This window comes from Protomyctophum parallelum, assembly GCF_964188405.1.
Source record: "Protomyctophum parallelum genome assembly, chromosome: 6".
Taxonomy (NCBI): domain Eukaryota; kingdom Metazoa; phylum Chordata; class Actinopteri; order Myctophiformes; family Myctophidae; genus Protomyctophum; species Protomyctophum parallelum.
This window is the reverse complement of record NC_139701.1, coordinates 15,545,830-15,568,850: the sequence shown is the minus strand read 5'-3', so window position 1 is coordinate 15,568,850 and position 23,021 is coordinate 15,545,830. Positions and strand designations below refer to the sequence as shown.

Below are 23,021 nucleotides of genomic sequence, written 5' to 3'. Positions count from 1 at the left end.
TAAAACGAGATACTACTATGCTGTATAGTATACACTACAGCTGCGTGCGTACTGGACAAATAAAGCCCGGTGATTCCCACCATCTCCCCGACACTAACCACCACCCGTTCTCTCTCTCTGTCAGACTAAGCCATCCAATCAGCAGCGCGGCTTCACCCCTTGCGCCGGCAGCCACACCAAGCCTCTGGTTCCGGAGATGTGCTTCTCTGCCGGGGCGGCCAGCACCACGGAGCCCCCGCCCTCCAACAGCCTCATCGGAGAGGACGGCACCAGCGTCCTGCTGTCCTGTTCCTCCTGCCACCTGCAGGTCCACGCCAGTGAGTTCACAACACGCCACACTCATTTTAAAAAATAGTTAAATTAGCTGTAGAAAGTTTTCGGATTAATATTTATTTTTAATTTGTTTTAATTTAGCCTATAATAACAGCCCGTAGCTCTAAATAGTCGTTATAAATGCTTCACCTCGATCTACAAAACTGCTTCACAAGAACAATATTATGTGATTGGATCTTGAGATGTGACTCTCCTTGTTTACCATGAAGTGCAGGCCTCTGCTGCAAAGAGTGTTGATTGGACTTACTGGCCAGTTAATCAGAAAACGTAATACTCGTAGAATATATACGAGTTCTACGTAAATAACTGAGTATATCAGTTCAGATAGCATTGATGCTCCTCTGATACATCTCCTATCCTCTCCTCTCCTAAACCTCTCCTCCTCTCCTATCCTCTCCTCTCCTAAACCTCTCCTCCTCTCCTCTCCTCTCCCTCTCCTCCTGTCCTATAGTCTCCTCTCCTAAACCTCTCCTATCCTCTCCCTCTCCTCCTCTCCTATCCTATCCTCTCCTCTCCTAAACCTCTCTTCCTATCCTCTCCTCTCCTAAACCTGTCCTCCTATCCTCTCCTCTCCCTCTCCTCCTGTCCTATCCTCTCCTCTCCTAAACCTCTCCTCCTCTCCTATCCTCTCCCTCTCCTGTCCTATCCTCTCCTCTCCTAAACCTCTCCTCCTCTCCCTCTCCTCCTGTCCTATCCTCTCCTCTCCTAAACCTCTCTTCCTATCCTCTCCTCTCCTAAACCTCTCCTCCTCTCCTATCCTCTCCTCTCCCGGAGGACAGTGAACCATAAACTTTCTGCCTCCTCTGTTTACTGTGTATTCTGCTCTTGTTAGCTCTCACCGAGATGCTTGACTTTAAGCCTTAAAGTTTAAGGGCAGAAGGCATCTGTCAAAGAGAAACACAAGAGACCAGCATGCTTGTTAGCTCTGTGCGTGCGTGTGTGCGTGCGTGCATGCATGCGTGCCTGCATGTGTGCACACACATGCAAGCAGTTTGTGTGAGAGTGGACATGTCTGCAGTCCTTTCAGGTTGTTGTCTTTAGTACTGTGTGCTCACCTCCAGAAATCTTTCTGCACATTGCTTTCAGCTTTGTCTGTAGGGTCGTGGCTGTGTGCTGCCTGCTGCTAGATGATAGTTGAGGATGTTAAGTCTGGCTTTGGTTAATTTTTTTAACTTTTTACTTGGGATATTCTGCATATTTATAGCCAACCATTCTGCATATTTATAGCCAAATTAAACACATGAACCCTAGCATACCTATTCTGTGGCAAACACTTGGAGAAAATCGCCGATCTACAAGTAGGGCTGTCACGATTACAAATTCAAGTTGATAATTCATTTTCACACGAATAATTACGATTTAATTGTGTTTTTTGGCATTGGACATTGGAACATTATTGCGAACGCAGTGATTTCGAACGCAGTGAGCACTAACTATGAGACCCTGCAGATCATGTCTGTCTGTCTGTGTGTCCGTCTGTGTGTCTGTCCCGCTGTGACACCACCCGCCCACCACCAGAGGGCGCAGCTGTAGCACACACGCACACACACACACACACACACACACACAGTAGAAAACTTAAAAAAATTACTACCTAAAAAGTACGTAATTTATTCTAATTTTTGTTATTGCAATTTACGAGCTGCGTTCGCTTCACGCGTTTGCGCGTCTTACTTGTGAATAGAATAACAATGTCTGTTTAGTTTTAGGCTTCGTAATAACAAATTGCAGAGGGCAGATATGACAAATGACTTGAATGACTCTCTCTCTCTCTCACTCACTCACTCACTCACTCACACACACACACACACACACACACACACACACACACACACACACACACACACACACACTCACACTCACACTCACACTCACACTCACACTCACACTCACACTCACACACACACACACATATATACACAGACTGTGGGCCTCTTGGGTTCTTATTAGCCCTAAAACGGGCTTGTGTCTCCAACTAGTGTGGGTTCATTAGTCCTCCAGGGATGAGAGTCAGTTCGGCCATGAGACAGTGCTGTCAAACCCAACACACGTCATATTGTCTGAGAGTCTGGCTGCAAGTCATGCTCTCAGACCGGCACGCCTGCACATCCCTATGGCAAATAACATATTAGAGCATAATTATTAACATAATAGTTAATCCAACTAAATCAATTTAATGTAACTGATTTATTAAACAATATCCGCTGGTGCCGTGTCTTCCCCTCAGGTTGTTACGGAGTGAGACCAGACTCTGTGAAAGGCTCGTGGACGTGCTCGCGCTGTGAAGCAGCTGCCTGGACACAGGTTCGTTCCATTTTCCACCACCTTGACCTAATGCAGTGTATTGTTATGCCGCGGGAAACCTTTTTTCTTCTTTGTAATAATGTCTGCTGTTTTTGTTCTGGGTTCTATTGTACAGTTTGTGCTTGTATAATCGTCATGCGATGTACTGTACTTACTGTCTGTCCACCGTGTTCCCTGTATAGGAGTGCTGTCTGTGTAACCTGCGGGGAGGAGCCTTGAAGACCACCGTAGACAACCGGTACGTATAGTAGAGTTCCACCACTTTAATAATCATGATTTGTTTTACAGTTTATAGGCATTTTAGCTTCCGGCAGCCATCTTGAAAATGATGCCTTTCCAGAGGTTATTTTGTTTGTTGTTATTTAGCCCACCCAATAGTAACAGAATGCATAAAAAAAAAACGATTTCTTTGGTTTTTGGTTTTCAACCAATCTCAATATTGGAGTCACTGCAAACAGGGGGTGCGTCCAACTCGTTCGCACAGGTTTATGAAAACCTTATACCCATACCTACTGTCTGTAACACCGATACCAAAAATCTAAAACTAGTCACCAAACGCCAAATCTTTACGATTTCCTCCCCAGCTACACAAGAGTTTTGTTCATTTAACAGTAGGATATTTATGAATTTAAAAAAAGAAAAAAACAGAGACGGCAGGTTATGAAGTGCCTAACAGTTGTAATAACACCCTCCCTGTCCCCCAGGTGGGTTCATGTCATCTGTGCCATCGGGGTGGCCGAGGTGCGGTTCCTTAATGCCGCAGAGAGAGAGCAGGTGGACGTCAGCGCTGTGCCCGACAAGCGCAAGAGTCTGGTGAGTTGGATCTCCTCTTGTCTGGACCACTGCTTCCCAAACACACACATATTGATGGGTCCCTGAACCCATTTCTGGCGGGAACCCCTTTTGGTGTTTCAACCATTATTATAAACTTTAGCTATTGAAAAATAGCAGACCTGCTATTTTTTAGCAGTCTGCTAATTTTGAAAAATCATGAAAATGTGTGCAAATCTTTGAGTACAGCGAACATTTTAACTTGTATGTTTGCTTCTGGGGGGTCGCTGGAACAACACATTTTCAGATGGGGGTCGCCCTACATATACATATAATTCTGTGGGTCCTTGACATGAAAATGTTTGAGAACCACTGACATAGAAACATGGGGTTTTCAGAAAACTGTCAGGCATTTGTGGAATCGTCCTCAGGTCTAAATGGGTTAAGTTTTGGTTTCCTACATTTTGTTTTAAATTTTTATAATTGCAACGTCATCACGAAATAATACCAAATTAAAAGTAATGTCTTGAATAAATAAAAGAGAAATTGAAGAAATTCCATAAACTAGAAAACAAACGTGAAAATAGTTGATCTACAAGCTCATAACGTGGCGCGAAGTGAGCTTGTAGATCTGCTGTTTTCACGAGTTTGGGTCTGCAGCTAAAACACACTCTGTCAGGCTAGATTAGCAGCCTACTGTAGGTGCCCAGAGCGCTACGCTAGCCCTATACTGTTCTTGGCACTGGTTTTGACGACAGAATTCCTTGATGACAGAGGTTTGCTTAACTTATTATTTATCGCTCCCCCGGTCAGTCGCCGACACGGACACACGTGCTGTGATTCTTTTCCTATTCCATTTGGACATGGCGTTCCCGAGTTCGTTACAATGTTTTTAAATTATTGTCAATTATTATTATCACACAAATCGTTTTGCTGAAAATAGGCTATCTACAAGCTCACAACGTGGCGTAGTTAAATAAAACCATACTTCTCTTCCTGCCGCTCTTTTGACCCTCATCTGACCCTCTCTTACTCTTACTATTCCATCCATCCACACGCACACACACACACATGCACGCAGAGATTCAAAACTAGACAATCGATAAAACCCAATGAATGCAAAACACCGCAATACGCATGAACACCATTCATACAATCCATAATTTATTTTGCCACAGGATCTACACATCATGACCTCCCTGCTCTCGATCCACACACACACACACACACACATGCGCACGCACGCAGACACACACGCAGCGATTCAAAACTAGATAATCTATAAAACCCAATATACTCAAAACACCACAATACGCAAGGATAACATTCATATTTACAATCCACAGGATTATTTTGCCACATAATCTACACATCATGACCTCCCTGCTCTCAATCCACAAACACACACACACACACACACACATACAGTACACACACACACACACACACAGTCACACACACACACACACACACACACACACACTTTTCAACGTGCACATCTCTCCATTCTCTCTCTGTCGGTCTCTTCTATCTCCCATCGTTCGTTCTGACGGATCAGCGCAGGAAGCGGCCGTGGCCGAGGGGAAGATCGATGAGAAATAACAATTCTTTATTAAAATGCCAATACTTCATTTCCCGCGGCGGGAGATGTACAGTGCAGTACAGTACGGCAGCTCTCAATAAGAAGGAAGCCCAGCGGCCTCGTATTTCTGCCGTCCAGCCAAACCATTAGGATGCACATGTCAGCCTCGCTTGATGTGAGGCTTTCATAACGAGGCCACGGACAGCACAGCCACAACACACACCCGTCTTTACTGCAATGGTTCCCAGTCGGTCACGAGTCCAGTAATTGTCTTTTCTATGTATTTATTCAAACAAACAAACAAATCTGTCCGTTTACATAAATGCAACCAATGATAATTCTGTAGTAGTGGAAAAATAGCTGATCTACAAGCTCCCAACGCGGCACGAAGTGACGCATTGTGTTGTGTGCTTGTGGATCTGCTATACTATACTAGTTTGGGTCCCAGGCAAACGTCTGATCTTTTTGGGTCGCGACATGAAAAGTCTACTATACTGGTCCTCAAACGTTTTCATTTCAAGAAGCCTCAAACGTTTTCATTTCAAGAAGCCCCAAATTGATTGTATGTAATTTGTCTGCGGATCCCCATGTGAATTACTTTGTGCCAGGGACCCCCCCCCCCCGGAAGAGAAGATTCTCTCTCGGAAAAAGGGGTGCTTGGCCTGACAAACATTGAAGACCCTCAGTTAAAAGGCAATGCAGAGCAAGAAACCAAGCGCTGCTTTTGATAGATCATTCACGGAGCAGGTAGAGGGGGAGTCGACATAATTTGTAGATTTGTGACAATGTGCCACCGAGGCGCTGCACCGATGCCTCTGAAGTAAGAGCGGAGGAGAGAAAGAGACAGAGAGGGAGATAGAGAGAGAGAGCTGGAGGGAGGATGGGAGGGCTGGTGTTGTGCTCACAGGCGCGGCAAGCGACGGGAAATTGCCTCCTGCCCGCGGGATCAATGCAGTTCATTTACCGGGGCTGAGGAATGACACCTGATTATTCAGCCATTCAGCTCAGCACATCTATTATCCCACGTCCCCCTCGCCTCGCAAAAACACCAGCCATCCATCCGAGACGGAGGGAGGGAGGGAGGGAGGGAGAGGGTGACAGATGGAGATAGAGAGAGAGAGGCAAGAGCAAAAGGAAAAGAAACAAACAAACACCCAAAAGATAACGGCAGAAAGTATGAGAGGAGAAACGTTGAATAGAGAGAGATGTAATGGTATAGGTATATAGAATAGTATTTTCCAAGTTGACTGAAGCATTTTCCATTAGTTTTGTTTTATTTGCATTTCAGTTCGATTTTTTTTTCCAGTTTAGTTTTGATTTGTTTTTGTTTTTTAAGCACCTTTGCTCATTTACTTTCATTTTTATGTTCTGAGAAGGCGTAATATTAAGTTAGCTTTAGTTTTGATTAGTTTAATTATTGTAATCCCATATTACAATTATAGAGATTTCAACGAACTCCGAAAAATTGTGACAATAATCTAAAGATGCTTTAGATCGTATTCTTGCACGTGTGCGCTGAGATTTGGGATATTTGATGACGTCACAATATGGGACCCTTCGGTGGCTAGTGATGGAAGCTAAAAACAGCTAACGGACAGTAAAAAAAATTCTATTCATTGTGGATTAAGAGACATTAAAGAAACCAGAGATATTCCGCGTTTGGCAATGCATAGATTGGGTTACGGTACAGTATCATAAACCTATGAACTCAGGACCACAAGCTAGAAGCTACATGTACATGGCATGCAAAGCAACAGAACTATGTAACCCAACAGGCAGCCCTTCAACAGCCTAGCTTTCCTATTCTTGGTAAGTCAAAATACGTGGGGTATCAAAGCACACCAAAAGTAGGGAGGTGCTGCTGACCACGGGAGACAAACTTTAAAATAGAAAGGAGAGGTCTCACAGCTCGTAGTCACGATGCAAAAAAATACTTTTTATTGGGTTACCACCAACGTTTCGACAAACAAGTGGCCTTCTTCAGGGTATGAGTCAAAATATCAAGTCAAAATACGTGGACATTTAGTGAAAATAGCCACAACACAGCCGTAGGAGCATCACGACACGTTGTGAGCTTGCAGATCGACAATATCCCAAAACATATTTTAAACGTTTTTAATACTTTGGACCAAACTGCGGAAGCCAGGGTGAAAATGGTTCAGGGCGAGCGTTGCGGAGCAGTCAAGGATACTTAACGATGGACTGAGCGATGGAAGAGGGACTTGGAAAGTCACACCGTGACGGATCAGGCAGCCGCTATCAGCAAATAAGTTTATTTTCAAAAATAAATATTGACTTTTTGCCTTTGGCGCTTGAGAAGGATATCTTTGCCTGCAGTAAACTCACCTCCTCGCACACGCTGCGTCCATTCTTATGTTAATGAAGGTATGCAGACATCAGTTGAAGTGCCGAGACGGGGGGAGAGAGATGTGAGAGACAGATTAGACTTCCACTGTGTGCACGCTTCATAACAATGTTTGATTGAGAAACCTGCGGTAGTCTGACTTGTGGGGGGATGTGTGGTTAAAAAAAAGAAAAAGCACAGCAGCAGATGTAATGGCATCTATGTACATAGGGTGCATGGTTTATGGAAAAATCGATATAATGAGACTATTCAAATTAGCAGCTTATGACATGGAACAACATATTGGTAAATATAGGGTTTATGTTAATGTGCTTTGGCCAGCAGATCGGTGAGGTTTACTGCAGACATCCAGATGGTTGTAGCCAGGGGATTTGTTTTAGTGACAGGGCAGGAATACTTAAAAAGATTTCCACTAGTCACAGCAGAACCAAGATGTGGGTTCAAATCGGTGAAGTCACCCTTTCAAAATAACTTCTATTCCAAAACTAACTTGTGTGTGTGTGTGTGTGTGTGTGTGTGTGTGTGTGTGTGTGTGTGTGTGTGTGTGTGTGTGTGTGTGTGTGTGTGTGTGTGTGTGTGTGTGTGTGTGTGTGTGTGTGTGTGTGTGTGTGTGTGTGTGTGTGTGTGTGTGTGTGTGTGTGTGTAGAAATGCGTGTACTGCTACAACACTGGCAAGGAGACCCCGGGAGCGTGCATCCAGTGTTCGCTAGAGAACTGCTCCACCTCGTTCCACGTCACCTGCGCCAACATCGCCCGTGTGGTCATGAAGCCTGCCGACTGGCCCTACGTGGTGTCCGTCACCTGCCACAAACACAAGAAGTCACAGACGGTGAGCTTACGATGCATTCAGGATCAGCAATCATTTAATTTTGAGCTGCTTTTAGTGATATTTTGTGGTTAAAAAAATAAATAAAACTAGAAGGTCCTGGGTCCGATTCCCGCTAGGCGTGTTCTCTCCTCCGCGTCATCAGTGCCCATACCCGAGGTGGGGTTGGTGAAAGGGCCTTTCTCATCATGCAAAGGGACTCCTCATGCATCGAAGGAAGCATGAGGTCAGGGCGCTGCCTCCCAGGTTGGCAGAGAAAGTGTAGCGACCAGGATTAGATAATTGACACATTTTCTTTTTTTTGTCATCACTTCCACTTTGTTTATCCTGTTTTCCGTATGACTTCTCTCTCTTAGAATTCCAAGCTAATCAAATATGTTTTATGTTTACTTCTCAAGAGCGAGAGAGACAAGTCCCTTGTTCCTGACCAAACATTGTATAGCAATGATTGCTCTCAGAATATAGAGCTATTTAAATATTTTTTAACAACAACAACAAAAAATCACTTTCTGCACTTTTATATAATTTGGATTCGTATGACTTAATTTAATTTCATTTTTTGTCAGGACTCTAAATGCAACCAACAAACAGCAGCAGCAGCAGCAGCTCAAGGGACATACATGGCACCTCAAAGACCTCAAAAACCTTTCTTGAGTAACAATCAAAGGAGTAGAATGTTACATCCAGCGAGTATCATGCCACCACATTACCAGCAGGGTAATATGATACATCCAGCGAGTATCATGCCACCTCAGCAGGCTAATATGATAACTCCAGCGAGTAGCGTGACACCTCAAAAGAGTACCTTGGCAAAAGGCCCTAGAGGGAGACCGAGAGGCTCCAGAGGTGGAGCAGACCCAGTGGCCCCAGCGGTAAGAGCACATACCACATGAATATGACTTATTAGTCCTCCCGGGACGGGGTTCGAATCCCAACCGAGGCTCTTTGCTGCATATTGTCCTCTTATCTCTGTAGTATAACATGCTGTAAATTAACCGCCCTACTTGATAATACTACAGCGAATCTACAAGCTCGAAAAGCAGCGTGGATCGCTGCGTTTTGAGATTGTAGATCTGCAAATTTTGCTGCTTTTGGACGTACAGTATGAGGTTTCCCCCCCTCTCTTTCTCTCTCTTCCCTCTCCTAGTCTCTCTCTCTCTTTGGAAAGAAACGATAATAAACCTACTAGGCCCCATTGTAACCCCCATGCCCACGTTTCACACTCCCTTATGCACTATCCGCCCGGTAGCCCACCCATGTGGTAGCTTCTGTCAGACAGTGGAGATGTGCAGTGTGCACGCAGATATAGCACTCTTTTCCAAACAATGGGTCAGACTCGGGACACATTAGTGTGTCACGGACCAATTTTTATGGGTCACGACTCATTTATTTTTCCTACATTTTTATATAAATAAATAACTTCACTAGTTTGGGTCCCGGGCAGTGCTGTATAGGTTTTTCAGACTGTACACCATAATGATTCCATGCACATGGTCGTGCGCATGGTCAATGGATGAAATGATTAGCAGACGTTATACTCTTTATTTTATTTTATTTTATTCTGCACGGCATACTTCGTAGAACACACCACTGTTCCCAGACAAATGTCTAATCTCTCTTTTGGGTGTCGACCTAAAAAGTTTGGGAAAGCACTGGTATAGAATAGATGATATAGGAGATAGTCCTTTATCAATGCAAAACTCAATCATAATTCTTTAACGTTTTACTGTGCCGTGTTCAGTGCACACTCAAATGAGCGTATATAATGTTCTGCGGAGGCACTCGTAGTCATAAGTCTACACACCCCCTGTTCCTCAGTTGCGTCCGTGCCATGCATGCTCAGCAAACCTCCCCTTGAGCAAATAAATATTAAAATTACTGCCCAGGTACAACGGCCTATTAGCTATTACTGTTGACGAGGCATTTTCTGAAAGGGTCCCGTTTTTCTCACTACATCTACATGTCGGGGTGTTTAGCTGACTTGGTCTGCTCTCCAGAACAATGCAACGGGGCCTGCATGTCAGCATCTTCCCTGCAGCGTATAGGTCGGGTCAGCAGCTCACCTGGCTGCTGCTGATGGGCATGTTGGCCGCCGCGGGGATTTGAACCTGTGAACATTTTGAGTTGTTACAGGACGGACAGTGTGTGTGTCTGTCTGGGTGGTTTGGAGTCTAGATCGGTGTTTCTCAAACAGTGGGTCGGGACCTACATTAATATAATTATATTGCTACAAGCTCGCAAGTAGATCTGCTATTTTCACTAGTTTAGGTCCAGGACAATTCTTTTGGGGTCTCGACCTGAAACGTTTGGGAACCACTGGTTTAAGATCCAGGCTTAATGCTGTGTCTCAAACCATCGCCCCAAAGCTGTGGTTCTCAACTGTGTTTTGAGCTCTGGACAATTATCTTATTTGGTCCACAACGTTGGGAGTTCTCCTTAACACCATGTGACTCTACGGGAATTTGTTTCATATTGCCGGCCACGCAGTCTCTTCGACTTTTGCTTCTCACCAAAACAAAGACCTACACCTTCTGTGTAGGCTAGAAAATAAAAATATTCCACCTAAAAGATACATATTTTTCTCCACTGTGCCACCAAAAATAGAAAATGCACTCCTGATATTGTGCATGGAAAATAGCTGTAACCTTGTAGAGCAGCTACTTGTGTTGAGCAACAACGCACAGTGATGTTTATATCTAGCCAGTCATTATTAAAATATTTTGTTCAAAAAATTTCTTAAATTAGATATCTGAAATATAACATGTTTATTATGAATGTAACAATGATACTTAAAATAATTATACATACATTATATTTTTTTGCTCACTTCCTGCACTTTCAGTTGATATGATGTAATTTGATTTCATTTTTATTAGGAGTCCATAAACGACAAACCCCAAAGGAGTAAAAAGACAAAAACTTCTAAAAAGGTTCAAGCAGCCCCAGTGGCCCCAGCGGTAAGAGAACATACCACATGAATAGCGCTGGGAAAAGTATTACATTTGTTAGTTTTTTACCTAAAGAAAAGTATCAATACTGCAATGTAGAAATACTCTGTTACAAGTAAAAGTCCAGTAATCAAAATGTACCTAATGTAAAAGCACTCATTATGGAGAATGTTCCGGGTCACAAGGTTTGTGAAACAGGACAAAATGATCAAATGTATTTGCTACATGTTACAGGATGGACAGTGTGTGTCTGGGTGGTTTGGAGTCTAGACCAGTGTTTTCCCAAACAGTGGGTCGGGACACATTTGTAGTACCTACATTAATATAATTATATTGCTACAAGCTCGCAAGTAGAACTGCTATTTCCAACTAGTTTAGGTCCAGGACAATTCTTTGGGCCTGAGGTCTCCACCTGAGACGTTTGGGAACCACTGGTTTAGATGCCGTAGGGAAGATCCAGGCTCAAAGCTGTGGTGCTCAACTGTGTTTTGAGCTCTGGACAATTATCTTATTTGGTCCACAGCGTTAGGAGTTCTCCTTAACCCTTGGACAATCCCAATTTTTTTGTTTGGGTAACAAATTGGCATATTTTTAATTAATCATTTTAACATTAATAGAAAGATCTGATGGTTTGAACAGATCGTTTATTTGCATATGACATAGGTAATGTATTCTCTCGTTTTGCCACCAGATGGCGGGAACGCACCATTATGCGGATTTTGACAAAAATAGACTAATCTGGTTAAGTCACTTCCGGTTCAACGATCGATAACATCCGGTAGTACTTTAACCCCGTGTCACTCTCTTGGCTGTCCGGGATGCTAAGCTAATGATAACTTTTTCATAACTAAGTCAAATTAAGGTCAAATCAACCCCAAAACATCGCAAAATATCACATTTTTTACAGCGACGCACATAGAGACGGCGCACGTGCACGATAGCGCACGATCGCACGGATTTCGGCCGTTTTTTGGTAAATTACATCCAACATTACCGAAATTAGCGAAAACATGCAAATTTTTGCTTTGTTGGACCCCCGATAACTGACATTGATTGACATTCCGTTAATTCCGTTAACGGTAGGTTTGTATTTTTAGCAATAATCCGTTTTTTCCGTTAATTGTAGCCCAGGGGTTAATACCATGTGACTCTATGGGAATTTGTTTCATATTGCCGGCCACGCAGTCTCTTCGACTTTAGTAAAAAATAAAGAATACACTTTTGCTTCTCACCAAAACAATGAGGGTTTTAATGTGTTGAAATGTGTTGGAAAAAAATACACTTTTTGGCTAGATAAGAAAAATATTCCACCGAAAAGATATATATATTTTTAGTTTCTCCACTGTGCCACCAAAAATAGAAAATGCACGCTGATGTCGTGCCAGTCATTATTACAATATTTTGTTCAAAAGGTTTCTTAAATTAGATATCTGAAATATAACATGTTTATTATGTAACATGTTAAAATATGTTTTCTCACATCCTGCACATTTAATTTGTTAATTTGAGTTGATATGATGTAATTTGATTTCATTTTTATTAGGAGTCTATAAACGACAAACCCCAAAGGAGTAAAAAGACAAAAACTTCTAAAAAAGTTCAAGCAGCCCCAGTGGCCCCAGTGGTAAGAGAACGTACCACATGAATAGTGCTGGGAAAAGTATTACATTTGTTAGTTTTTTACTTAAGTAAAAGTATCAATACTGCAATATAGAAATACTCTGTTACAAGTAAAAGTCCAGTAATCAAAATTTACCCAAAGTACCAAAAGTAAAAGCACTCATTATGGAGAATGTCCCGGTTCACAAGGTTTGTGAAACGGGACAAAATGATCAAAATGTATTTGCTACATGTTACAGGATGGACAGTGTGTGTCTGGGTGGTTTGGAGTCTAGACCAGTGTTTCCCCAAACAGTGTGTCGGGACACATTTGTGCTCACATCCTGCACTTTCATTTAATTTGTTAATTTGAGTTGATATGATGTAATTTGATTTCATTTTTATTAGGAGTCTATAAACAACAAACCCCAAAGGAGTAAAAAGACAAAAACTCCTAAAAAAGTTCAGGCAGCCCCAGTGGCCCCAGCGGTAAGAGAACGTACCACATGGATAGTGGTGGGAAAATGATTACATTTGTTAGTTTTTTACTTAAGTAAAAGTATCAATACTGCAATATAGAAATACTCTGTTACAAGTAAAAGTCCAGTAATCAAAATGTACCCAAAGTACCTAATGTAAAAGCACTCATTATGGAGAATGTCCCATTTCACAGGGTTTGTGAAACGGGACAAAATGATCAAATGTATTTGCTGTGTGTGTCTGGGTGGTTTGGAGTCTAGACCAGTGTTTCCCAAACAGTGGGTCGGGAGACATTTGTAGTACCTACATTAATATAATTATATTGCTACAAGCTCGCAAGTAGAACTGCTATTTCCAACTAGTTTAGGTCCAGGACAATTCTTTGGGCCTGAGGTCTCCACCTGAGACGTTTGGGAACCACTGGTTTAGATGCCGTAGGGAAGATCCAGGCTCAATGCTGTGTCTCAAACCATCTCCCCAAAGATGTGGTGCTCAACTGTGTTTTGAGCTCTAGACGATTATCTTATTATTTTGGTCCACAGCGTTGGGAAAGACGGTTTTAATGTGTTTGAAAGCCTACTCTCTTTGGTGGAAAACTCTCTCTCCCCACCACCACCTACACCACCACCTTCTGTGTAAAATACACTTTTAGGCTAGAAAAGAAAAATATTCAACTGAAAAGATATATATCTTTTAGTTTCTCCACAAAAATAGAAAATGCACGCTGATGCACAGAAAATAGCTGTAACCTTGTAGAGCAACAACGCACAGTGATGTATATCTTGCCAGTCACTATTAAAATATTTTGTTCAAAAAGTTTCTTTAATTAGATATCTGAAATATAAAATGTTTATTATGAATGTAACAATGATACTTAAAAAAAAAATCACACCTGCACTTTCATTTAATTTGTTAATTTGAGTTGATATGATGTAATTTCATTTCATTTTTATTAGGAGTCTATAAACGACAAACCCCAAAGGAGTAAAAAGACAAAAACTTCTAAAAAGGTTCAAGCAGCCCCAGTGGTAAGAGAACGTACCACATGAATAGTGGTGGGAAAAGTATTTCGTTAATTTTTTTACTTAACCCATTGACGCCTGGTGCAACGTATACGTTGTTCTACCCTTGATGCCGGCGCGCTCTCTGTGTCTCATCAGCTACTGTATTGCTATACATGTAGCAACATAACTATTTAAAAAAAAATCATCAGAATTTGAAGGTTTTCAGAAACCTTAGGTCAGGCCCTAGAAGGCGTTCCCAGATTCGGCCTCAGGCATCAATGGGTTAAGTAAAAGTATCAATACTGCAATGTAGAAATACTCTTAGTCCAGTAATAAAAATTTACCCAAAGTACCAAAAGTAAAAGCACTCATTATGGAGAATGTCCCGGTTCACAAGGTTTGTGAAACGGGACAAAATGATCAAATGTATTTGCTACATGTTACAGGATGGACAGTGTGTCTCTGGGTGGTTTGGAGTCTAGACCAGTGTTTCCCCAAACACTTTAATTTAATTTGTTAATTTGAGTTGATATGATGTAATTTGATTTCATTTTTATTAGGAGTCTATAAACGACAAACCCCAAAGGAATAAAAAGACAAAAACTCCTAAAAAAGTTCAGGCAGCCCCAGTGGCCCCAGCGGTAAGAGAACGTACCACATGGATAGTGCTGGGAAAAGTATTACATTTGTTTTGTTTACTTACTACTAATCAAATTGTACTAAAAGTACTCATTATGCAGAAAGTCCCGGTTCACAAGGATTGTGAAACGGCCAATCTACAAAGTACCCGGTAACTAGTAGTAACTAATGTTTTCAAATAATTGTGTAACAACTACACTATTTGCCTCCGAGATGTAGTGCTGTACAAGCATATAAAGTATTGAAATTGGAAATAAGCATATAAAGTATTGAAATTGGAAAGAAGCATATAAAGTATTGAAATTGGAAAGAAGTCAAGTAATGTTAAAAGAAGAAGAAGAAAAAATATAAACTCAAAATTGTACTTAACTACAGTACTAGAGTCGGTATAATTACTAGTCACTTTCCACCACATGAATATGACTATAGTCGTTACTGCTGCCGGCACGGACTACCACTGGTTGAGAAATGGCATCAGGCTCACACCCACCCCCCCCCACCACCCCTCTCTCTCTCTCTCTCTCTCCTGTAGCCGCGGCTGGTGCCCAAGCCCCCAAAAGAGCCCACCCTGGGTGCGAATATGATTGGTCGATGGTCCAACGGCTGGTACTACCACTGCATCATCATCGGCGTAGCGACGCAGACCACCTACGAGGTCAACTTCGACGACGGCTCCTACATCGACAACCTCCATCCTGAAAACGTCGTGGTGAGTCCTAGCTCGTTAACAGAAACTCGTGCATGTATGTAGTTGTATCAGCAGTTGTTCTCAAACGTTTTCATGTCAAGGATCCCAAAATGGACATTCATTAGGCCGCGGACCCCCATTTGAAAAGATATGCCAGTGACCCCCATAAGAGCATTTTTACGGCACTATCAGTGATTCCGAAACATTAATTTCATGGACCCCCAGTTTAACATGCATTAGGCTACGGACCCCGATTTAATGGCATTTCTATCTCTGGCACCCCAATTAATATAGTAAAATCAGTGTTAACAGGCCCATTTGGTTCCTGAGATACAGACCCAAAAGGGTCCATTTGGTTCCTAAGTATCTCTAATTTAGCTATATGGACCCCCTGGAACTCCCTCAAGTACCCCTAGGGGACCCCACTTTGATAACCAATGCTGTAGACCAGTGGTTACCAAACTGGGCGTCGGGACCCCCACTTTATTTATTTTATTATAATTGTATTTATTTTTATTTATTTTTTAATTTATATATATATATATATATATATTTATTTTGGGGGGTATACAGATGATTAGCTTAATGTTCATCATCGTTTACCCACTCAACAGTAAACAATTCAACATACTGTATACTGGAGAGGTATCTGCCCATTTCTACAGTGACAATAAAGTTGACAGTTTACAATGTAAAACCTCAGGAGAAAGTTAGATAAAGATTTGGAATATTTCCCCACAAAGTCTAGATACACACGTGTTCTGTTATTATCACATATATTATCACCAACGGTGTGACATGTGGTAACACTCTTATCGCCATAGACAGAGGTTAATCAAAAGACGGAACATTCCTCGTTAGTCGGAGACAGTGTAACACCTTCCACTCCTCCAGTGTTCTCGCTTAGATCCGCCAGGTCGCACCAGTGCTCCTCATGTGAATAGAAAAAAAAGCTCAACTGTTATTGCCGCGAGCGGGCGTAGTGTGCGTGAGTGAGACGAGCACAAGCGTGTACAGTGTACACGCGTATCGCTCCGCCTGTCAGATTACCTGTGATTGAGATTGAAAATGAATTGGTAGACCACACCTCCCTACCTGGCTGCTAGGCACGTCTGCTGCTAAGCCCTTTATCTGTTGTTTTGTCTCACATCTCTCGCTCTTCCACTACCTTTTTTTTATTCACCCCTTCTTCATCCCTCTCCTCATGCCCCCCCCCCCCTCCAGAGCCATGACTGCCTTCACGACGGCCCTCCAGAAATCGGGGAGACGATAGTGGTTCACACCCACGAAGGAAAGGTTCTCAAGGCCTCCTTCATGAAGTTGCATGTGCAGAAGCTCTACCAGGTGAGGAGAACACACTGTGCAGAGCAACAATTTGACAATTTATTATATATCCAAACGCAGGGAAAAGCGTACAGGGACACTTAGGTGCAGTAAATTACATTCACAAACTCGTATGGATATGTCCTCATGATACAACACACCCTCAACACTCCACTCACACTCCATGGGCTCAAGCATTGACGGCTCTGCCATATGTGGCAGCAGAGACAATACTTTGACAGCATTTCTGCCTCGTCCTTGGGCATTCCAAGTTGTCGAAACCCTCCAACAACCAGTTGGAGGAAACTTAACTTAAGGTCTTAGTCTTGCACTGCTGCTTGGTGTTAAAGCGCTCTCTGTAGTTGTTGTCATGGGTCTGGAAGTCCACCCATTGCTATTTCTACAGCTGACGGACATACCGCTGGACGGCTGCCGGGTCTATTTTCCCGGTAGCTGTTCACGGGAGGGGCCGCCAGGTAGAGTCAGCTGTTGGTAGTTTCCACCGGTGAGCAATGCCTTCTCTTATGCAAGCTGCACAGTCCACAGAAGTTGCGAATGCATCCGCCGCACCTACTACATTCACGAAGATAGTTACATACACAAGCACTTAGCACACACACACACACACACACACACACACACAGTGAAGCATTGTGATGTGATTGACTCTGATGGAAGGTGTCATTGTTTTACTCAAGTAAATTGTGATTACCGTAACAGAGCATTTCTACATTACATTGAAGTATTGATACTGCGAAGAAACATTGAACTGGTTCTCTCTCTCTCTCTCTCTCTCTCTCTCTCTCCACGTCCACACCAGACAATCGTATGTTCGTCCGTTCACGCATACAGCGGTTTGAGTCAAATCAGACATTACCCGGACTTAACTCAATCTGTTTCATGTCCGATCCTATGGAGGCGGAATGTTAAGCTCACACATAACAGCCCCTCCATTTAAAGTCTGGAATTAAACTTCCATAACTCGGTGCATGTCTGAAAGACACACACACAGACGTCAGACGCGCATACTCACAACAAGCTAATGAAGTTAAGCAAGCTTGTTAGTCTCGAACAGGTTCATGTTGTCAGTTTTGTGCACACCTCTGTGAGAAAGGGAGAGAACACGCATGCACGCACACACACATTCAGACACACACACACACACACACACACACACACACACACACACACACACACACACACACACACACACACACACACACACACAGAATAAGCATCGCATCCATCCATATTTTGATCACTTTGTTCAATAGCACAGCGCTCTCAACAGCTCAGAGATGGCTGGTTTTGTCTGGTGCTAACTGAAGCAGTGAAAACCATCTCTATTTGTTGTGCTGTCGGTGTCTGTGTTAACATCTCACAGGCCCTCAGGGGGAAAACTTCACTTTCCAGCCCTTGCTTTGCCAACAACTCTGCTTTTCAAAAAAAGTATTGTGTTCTTTCTCTCTCTACTGAGTCTCCTCCCTCACGGCTTTACTTTTCTTTCTATTCTGTTCCCCAATGATCTCTGTCTTTCGGTCTGTCGGTCGGTCGGTCGGTCTGTCGGTCGGTCTGTCTGTAACTCTGTGAGAGTACTAGTGAAACCAAATGGACCCTTCATTTGTACACTCAGAGTCATGGCATGCTGCATGACGAGACTGCAGTAGGTGTTTTTTTTTATCAGTACTGCGTGACCTTGACCCTTCATAGTCATTCATTCATTCTTTAAGGTTTTAGGTTTTATTTGGGTAGACGACTAGACGTCAGGTTGGCATTGCCTTTTGATTTGAGCTTTGGTTCTCTTGGTTGGTGCCGTCCTCAGGTGGAGTTCACGGACAAGACTCAGGGTCTGCTGAAACCCACAGAGATGTTCATGCTGAACCAAGAGCTGCCCAAGAGGGTCCGCTCACGCCTGGTGAGTAAAACAACATCAAGAGTCCACATTGACAGAGAGGGTAAAATGCAGCTGGGCAGCAACAGCCTGTTATGTGTTGTGTTCTTCCAGGTCATCTCAGGAACCACAGAGCAACCGCCGGCCTCGGAGGATGAAGCCCGGGCAGCCAAACGCCCTCGCATGCCGTCCAGCTCTGACCTGCCAGACCCGCCCTCAGGCCACCCATCCCCGCCCTCAGGCCACCCATCCCCGCCCTCAGGCCACCCATCCCCGCCCTCAGGCTACCCAGCCCCGCCCGCACACCACCCGGCACCAATGAGCACGCCGCCCCAGTCCACCCGTTTCCAATCCTCGGCCCCGCAAGAACATACTGTTACAGCCCCGCCCTTCCCGACCCAATCGCAGCACCTGTTCCCACCTAACCCCGCCCCTGCCGCCGCCACCATGTACTACCCAGCTCACCCCACTTCTTCTGATGCCGCCATGGACATCACCCCACACGGATGCTGCCCGGTGGCCGGTGCCGCCGTCGACCACATGGCCACCGCTGGCGGCCTCGCGGGCGCTTTAACGGACTCCGCCCTGGCTTCGGAGTCGGACCCCTCCCTGGCGCTGGCGGAGGCTCTGCTCCAACACCCGTTGAACTCCTCCGAGCCCATCCTGAGCGTCCCCATGCCCCTCGGGCCCGTGCCCGAAGGCTACACGCCGAGCAGCGGCTTCGTCTCCTACATGGAGACCCTCCTCAACTCACATTTCCCTCAGGACAATGCACCCGAGCCCATGTATTAAGAAACGCCAGTGCTGAGCAAAGAGATATTTAAGCTAATGCACGCTAAGCTAACCCCGAAACCCCCCTTCCCCCTACAGACACAATAGAGCACTCCTTTTCATGCATGTGTGGGGTTTTTTTCTCACCCTTTATCTATTTCTTGTTATTCATGTATTTTGCCGTGGGAGTGAATTTAATTCTTATTTTTAAAGGGCCTGCTTAGGAGAAGCAGCGGCAGCTACAATGGGCGGTTGGAGTTTATATAATGTTTATTTTTCGTTTTGTAAAACGGCGGCGGTGTTTTTCCTCCTCCATCCGAGTACAAAACCACAACCAACCGTCTCTGGTGTCAACATCGTACCTCTCTGCATAAGTACAATAAAATAATAGTTAAAACACCTTTTATTTTATTTTATTTGTAGGATGCTACAGTAATTATTGCAATATCATCACCACACCCCACCGCTGTGTATCAACGAGTTTGTGTTTTGATCAAATAAACCAGCAAACAAATCTCTATTTTTTTAATTGAGCCTGTTAGAAAAGCTCAATGATAAGAAGAAAAAAAGTTTGGACAACCGTGGGCGTGTACAGTATGTTTTATGTTTTATTATTATTTCAACCTGGTGTTTTATCATTGGAATGCGAGAGGTAAACTGAATGACGCTTTACTTTATATAATGTATTGAAGGGGTGGGAGGGGGAATTCAGTATTTAAATGTGTTAGTAACATATTTACATAAACTATTTGTAATAAATTGAAAACGGAACAAAAAAAAACTAATGCAAATCATGTTAGTACACCTCGACTGTAAACTTGTCTGCAGATGCATTGGATTTCTTTTTTTTTTTTGTTAAGAGATGTCACATTAATTACGATTGTGACCTTTATGTATTGATGTAAAAAAAAAGAGAAAAGAAGCTAAACTGTCATTTTTGAGGACTCCTCTTTTTCACCCATCCAGAGTTTTCTGGAAACGAGGCCTGTTGTATATACTGTATTGGAATCCCAAACACCAATGGTTACGGGACGAGACGCTCCGCAGCACCACCAGGTTGGCAAAATATGAGATTAGTAACGTTTTTTTTCACACCACTAACCAGTGATTCCCAACTGGATCCGGCCCACTTCAAACTCTCAAATGTATTCGCAACATCTAAAATGAATGTGATATTTTAAATCGTTGATGTTTGGATACCGGTAATTATTTGATGGCTTTGGAACGCCGTCGCCACCTTTGTACTAAAACTGTATAAATTATAAGAGGGAATCATTTATATTACATAGATTTGACATGTAGCTTGTCCCCCGTAACCATCGGCACACAGACACACCACAGAAACCTTGGTGGCGGGCGGGGTTGTTTTTGTAGCATAAATACGAATATTCTATGTAGAGATCAGTGTTGTATACGCCATTATTCATGTCTGTTTTTTATTTTCTATAATTGTACACTTTCTGTTCTTTTGTGGATTAATTAACTTCATGAGGTGGCCAAGGAATTGTTTGACTATATAAAAGTTATGACACTTTTTTTGCAGATTTTCGGAGGCATAATTAGTAGTTTCTACTCCTTTATTTTATTTTTATTTAATTTTCGATGCGTTGGCCTTTTTATATAAGACAGATCGGTGCTAGCCTACTGACCAGACTACTGAAGGACTGTGTCCCTACACTTTCATTGTAAATACCGCAGGCCATGCATACATCACTGAGGTTGCTTAATGTCATACTAAAGGTGGTTGCACACAGGTGCGTTTTGTCGCTGCGTTCTGTGGATCCAAAAGTAGTAGGCTATCACTGGCTGTCAGTCTGTCACCAAGACCCCACTAGACGGCTGCGGAAAACGGATACAAATCGACCGACGTCTGAAAAACATTTTACGGACGAAATATTCAGCGGCTGTGTGCAACATAAAGTGAGCTATTGTTTTTTTTACGCACACCAAAATTTGCTCCGATATTCGGCTCGTAAAACGTACCAGTGCAAACACCTTACTAGCCGTATCATTCATATGTGTGTGTATATATGTGTGTGTGTGTGTGTGTATGTATATATATATATATACATACACACACACACACACACACGTTTGTCTTTTTTTGTTTTGTTCTGTTGCCTCAAGTGAAATGTTGGAACGTGTAAATGTTCCTGTATCAAAACCATCGGTGAAGAGAGGATTTATTTCATAGGAATTAAAATGCATTACAATCCACAACAGGTCTTGAGTTGCTTCTCTGTGCCACTGCTGACCTGAAGCAGACATAACAGGGGAACATTGAAGATAGAAATAAGCTGCGGGGAGGGAAAATGTTTTGTACCAGAGGAGCCATAATGAGAGTTGTCACCGGAGGATCGGAAGTTCTTCTTTGACCCACTACTGTGCGTAGTGTTCATTTATACAAAGTTCTAACACCGATCTGTGTGTGTGTGTGTGTGTGTGTGACTGTGTGTGTGTGTGTGTGTGTGTGTGTGTGTGTGTCTGTGTGTGTGTGTGTGTGAGATTGCAGAGTGTGAAGCAGTGAAGTGATGGAGGAGCGTCCTCAGTCAACCCACCTAGTATAATTAAGGGCCATAAGTTTGCCCCTCCCTCTATCTGTTTGCTTTCCTCTTGTCCTTGGCTGAGCCCTCCCCTCCCCTCCCCCCCATGTGTCCTTGGTTCCACACTGCTGTAATGGAGCGATCCAGGCCAACAGAGGACGGTAATAACTAGCAGTATCATCACTGCCACTCCAGCTCACCCACTGCACGCTGCGGGACTCTTGGTGTTTCGACCCTTGATTTACTCTAAACTAGGGATGTACCGATGAGACATTTTGGCCAATATATCCGATATAATTAACTGCTGTTATGGCCGATAACCGATATAACCTCATTCTCATTAAGAAAATATTTTATATTTTTTGCCATTCTGACAAAAGGCTTATAAACTCTGAATTAAAAATATTCCAACTTGTTGACTGTTTTGAAAGCTTCCCCAGAAAACATTGATATAATTTGCAGCCATCATCATAACAAAAGGCTTTTTCAACATAATTATAAAATAAAATATCTGCTAAAACCGATATATTATTTTACCGCCGATGTGTTTGCCGATTATTCTCCCGTCACTAATCTAAACCCTAACATTTAACTTCACTAAAAGCTATGCCTACACGTGACCTAACCCTAACCTCAAACACTATGCCTGACAGAAATTATGCCTAAACAACCTAACCTTAAAAACCACCTGGAAAAGAGTGTGGCACACTACACCACAAGAATTCCACAGATGCTTGTCCTAGAAGACTACAGCTTCCTGGTGTCCATACCCGAAGATGAGATGGTATGTATCATAGCCTATGGCAGTAGTTCTCCAATGCTGTCATGTCAAGGACCTCCAAATTGAAGTGTATTTGACCCCCATCTTAAAAGGTTTTGTGTCCCAAATGTTTTGGGGCTACAAGCTTGTAGCGCGGCACAAAGTGCCACACTGTGCTTAGAGGTCTGCTGTTT

At 43.1% G+C, this 23,021-nt stretch overlaps 1 protein-coding gene across 12 annotated transcripts in view; it reads left to right on the top strand.

Moving 5' to 3' along the window:
• Positions 1–21,744, top strand: part of kdm4b (lysine (K)-specific demethylase 4B) — a 72,701-nt gene extending 50,957 nt beyond the window's left edge. The window contains exons 15-29 of one of the 12 annotated variants that reach the window (XM_083767982.1): positions 125–317; positions 2,561–2,637; positions 2,820–2,875; positions 3,342–3,450; positions 8,002–8,184; positions 8,748–9,053; positions 11,058–11,138; positions 12,673–12,753; positions 13,137–13,217; positions 14,165–14,236; positions 14,773–14,853; positions 15,384–15,560; positions 16,764–16,883; positions 18,685–18,777; positions 18,868–21,744. In XM_083767982.1, coding sequence (XP_083624108.1) covers positions 125–317; positions 2,561–2,637; positions 2,820–2,875; positions 3,342–3,450; positions 8,002–8,184; positions 8,748–9,053; positions 11,058–11,138; positions 12,673–12,753; positions 13,137–13,217; positions 14,165–14,236; positions 14,773–14,853; positions 15,384–15,560; positions 16,764–16,883; positions 18,685–18,777; positions 18,868–19,545 — 2,388 coding nt within the window. In that variant the 3' untranslated portion in view covers positions 19,546–21,744. The remainder of the gene's footprint in view (positions 1–124; positions 318–2,560; positions 2,638–2,819; positions 2,876–3,341; positions 3,451–8,001; positions 8,185–8,747; positions 9,054–11,057; positions 11,139–12,672; positions 12,754–13,136; positions 13,218–14,164; positions 14,237–14,772; positions 14,854–15,383; positions 15,561–16,763; positions 16,884–18,684; positions 18,778–18,867) is intronic. The other 11 variants (XM_083767990.1, XM_083767989.1, XM_083767988.1 and 8 more) reach the window with 11 other exon arrangements.
• The last annotated feature ends 1,277 nt before the right edge of the window (positions 21,745–23,021 follow it).